Source organism: Hyperolius riggenbachi, chromosome 2, assembly GCF_040937935.1.
Source record: "Hyperolius riggenbachi isolate aHypRig1 chromosome 2, aHypRig1.pri, whole genome shotgun sequence".
Classification (NCBI taxonomy): Eukaryota; Metazoa; Chordata; class Amphibia; order Anura; family Hyperoliidae; genus Hyperolius; species Hyperolius riggenbachi.
Genome location: NC_090647.1, coordinates 107,739,387 through 107,743,138, shown reverse-complemented (window position 1 = coordinate 107,743,138; position 3,752 = coordinate 107,739,387). Strand labels below are relative to the sequence as shown.

The following is a 3,752-nucleotide window of genomic DNA, read 5'->3' as shown; positions in this document are numbered from 1 at the left end:
GCAATGGAAGCAGAATAAAGAATAAATTCCGTTTTTCTAAACTGTACAAGTGTCAAATGACGGCCTGTGCAGGTCGGGGTATGCCGGTCACCATATAGGTAGGTATAGTTTAAGGAAAAAGTGAGTTGTAGCGGTACACGAGTTAACTCAGTCTATACCATGACTCTGCAGCGGTGTGTCGCTCTTTCTCGCCTTTCTTGGCCAGCAGAATAAGGTGGGACTATCCCTGAGGTTAGGGACATGCTTCTATGGGATTTTCTTTGCTAGGTGAATAAGCCTTTTCTTTGAATTTGAGCGTTACCTCTGGATGTGAGCTCTTCTGCCTGGACTTGCGTTGCCTCATTGGTAAACAAACCGAAGCGTTTCTCCTTTGTTCAACTTGAAGGTCCGCGGGTTCCATACCTCAGAAAGTCGGATAGATGGCGCTCTTGCTCCACGCTCGTTTTCCTCTTTCCCGACAACTTGACCCCTGTGACGTCACCTGCGTCTGAATCACCAAGGCCATTTTCAATCCTCATTGGCCTGGGAGTCACGTGGTGGGGGCCAATGCGTGGATAATTATGGTGCTGATATTTTTCCCTAAAAAAAAGATGTCAGCCTCTGGCTGTAGTATTCCTCTTTAAAAAGCCTCTCTGAAAATGTCATGTCCCAGCAATGTGACTCCTAACTCGTTTTTGATGGACTCGTTGGCCGGTAGCTGCAGAGGAGAGAATTATTCCTCCAACCAAGGGATGTATATGCAGTCTGGGAACGATTTCAGCTGTGGGATGATGAGAAACTGTGGCATTGTCCCGTCTCTTTCCAAAAGGGACGAGGTGAATAACCCCAGCCTGTCTCTCAACTCTTACCCTTCTTACCTATCTCAGCTGGACAATTGGTGTGACCCCAAAAATACTTACAGGATTGAGCAACCTGTTGCCAGGCAGCTCTCCTCCTGCTCCTTTCCCACCAATGTTAAGGAGGAAAATGTTTGCTGTATGTACAGTGCTGATAAAAGGGCGAAAAACGCGACAGAGACTGCCCTGTACCCAAACCAGATCCCCGACTCTCGATCCAGTGACCATGAGGTTCCTGTGCCCAGCTACTACCGCGCCAGCCAAGGCTACCCTATGGAGAAGAACCACAATGCAGCCGAGTTTGAGGCAACTTTTGACAACAGGACGAGTCTGAATTCGAGAAGTGAGATCCTGGAGCAGCCACAGCAACAGCCAACGGGGGGCAAGGTGAGCTTCCCCGAGAACACGAAGACGGATAACCAGAGCCTTGCTACCAACCTGAGCACCAACCCCAGCAATACCAGTGCCAATGACATCAAAACAGAGAAGAGCCTCCCAGCTGCCAAGCTAGCAGCCTCCGAGGCGGACAAGGAGCTGGGCAAACACACTGACACCAGTACTGACAACTCGGATAACGAAGCGAAAGGTAAGAAGACTTTCTGCCCTTGTGCTTGTCTCTCCTGAATGACGCTAAATTCCTGTAGAAATTGCCGCATGTCACACTGCAGCTGCACTGAAAGATACTATGGCAGGCGAGGCTCCAACCTCAGGCAAACTTTCACACAGGACTTCTCATTAGAAAAAGAAATCTATCTCTCTATCTATCTATCTATCTATCTATCTATCTATCTATCTATCTATCCATCCATCCATCTATCCATTCCCCTATGTATGTTCTCTACCTGTCTGCTTGCCTGTCTATATGTTGTCTGTCTCTCAGTAATCAGAATCTCTATCTATCTATCTATCTATCTATCTATCTATCTATCTATCTATCTATCTATCTATCTATCTATCTATCTTATCTATCTATCTATCTATCCATCCATCCATCTATCCATTCCCCTATGTATGTTCTCTACCTGTCTGCTTGCCTGTCTATATGTTGTCTGTCTCTCGGTAATCAGAATCTCTATCTATCTATCTATCTATCTATCTATCTATCTATCTATCTATCTATCTATTTATCTATCTACCTATCTATCTTTCATAACACGACAGTAAAAACTTTAGGATGTTATTAGCACACAAGTTGCCATTTTGATGAAACAGAATTATCTTTAAATGATCAGAGTGCCTGTCTGACATATCTTGGTACTATACAATGGCAAGGTACTAATATTTGCAACATTTGCTGTGTTGTGTTGTTGTTTTCTATTCAGAATGAAAAGAAAAAAATGATAAAATGTATATTGATGGTCCTGATGCTTGCTGCATGTGGCAATAGTAATATTAAGCTCTGAATTAAGCTTCTCTGCACGAATGCTATTTTGCTTATATTACGAGCTATTGTTATTGCTTGTACACACATATATATATAATTGCTTGTACATATGTTATATATATATAGAATGCATAAACATGTATATATATATATATATATATATATATATATATATATATATATATATATATATATATATATACATATATATATATATATATATATATATATATATATATATTTATATATATATATATATATATCACATGCAAGTTTTCATATGCTCCAGTGTGTATATGCAAGTTGAAGATATTGATAGGTGGTAAAAAAAATATATCTATATTTTTATATCAGGCTAGCCGTGGTAGTGATTTCTTTTGTGAGTGTAAGGCAATATTCACATATATGTAAAGTACAGGCACATGTATGCAACTTGACTGTTGGGGACTTTTTTCACTTTTTCGTAGTATGTATAAGTTTTGTGTAAGTGTGTGTTTTGTTACCCATCAGACCAAATAGCACATTTTCTTGGAAATGCATCCCTATCCCTTTCCATAGAAGTATTTTTTTGCAGATTCTCGCCTTTATTGCTATATTGCTGCCCTAAAGTAATTGCTATTGCAGCAAATTAAAGGAAGCCATATCTGTTGTAAACACAGTAGTGAGACTACAAGCCATGTTTATGTCTGGGGAGATCTGAAAAGCCTTGGAACGTGTTTGTACAAAGAAGCTAAAAGGGTACCGCTTCCTTTGTATTTTTCACATGTTCAGGAAATTGGACTTTTTTTATTGCTGAATTGCTCCAGATAAAATAAAGCAATATCCTGATCAATTGTTTCTATCAGTTTGTTTTATCCCTGAATTTATACAGCAAAGTCAAGTTTACCAAAACATGTTCATCAAATGCAAGGCAAATGCCATGCATGCATCTCTTTTCCAGATGTGGCTCCATTCTGCCCACATACGCCAGGAAGAAAGGGCTGTTTGTGAAGATGGGTTTACAAATGTTACTATGTTTACTTTAACTTTTTCGTGCACAATATTCCATGCTGCTGTGATACTGCACTGTGCTGTTTGTTTGCTGTTTATGTGCACTGATTTTTGCTGCACCTTGACGTGCAATGGTGTCCTTTGTTTTATATTCTGTGTCCCAAAGTTGCTCACATGGTCGCCTCCACTTACACAGCTCGTGTCCTACAGCTAGCACTGTGTTACACGTTCTGCATTGTATTGCTATTGTTAATTATAAAAGTAGAAACTAAATGCAATAGATTGTAGTACAGCGGGAACAGTTCATAAGATCTGTAGGGTTATCGCATGTGTGTGTGTGTATAGTGCAATGTCAACTTTCTCCTGTATCTGGTCGCTAGTATTCTATATAACTGTGTGTTAACGTAAACTGTGCGTATTTGTGCTAATACTGAAGTGTAGCCTCGCACTACTTTTGCACGCATACATGTAAAATAAGTACATAGATTTGTGCGCATACGCTTTCACATGTGTGATTTTAAAAAAAAGACCATGTTGGTTGT

At 40.1% G+C, this 3,752-nt stretch overlaps 1 protein-coding gene across 1 annotated transcript in view; it reads left to right on the top strand.

Moving 5' to 3' along the window:
• Positions 1–638: 638 nt before the first annotated feature.
• The window catches only part of HOXC10 (homeobox C10), a 7,019-nt gene continuing 3,905 nt past the window's right edge, over positions 639–3,752 (top strand). Inside the window, exon 1 of the mRNA XM_068265082.1 lies at positions 639–1,422. Coding sequence (XP_068121183.1) covers positions 639–1,422 — 784 coding nt within the window. The remainder of the gene's footprint in view (positions 1,423–3,752) is intronic.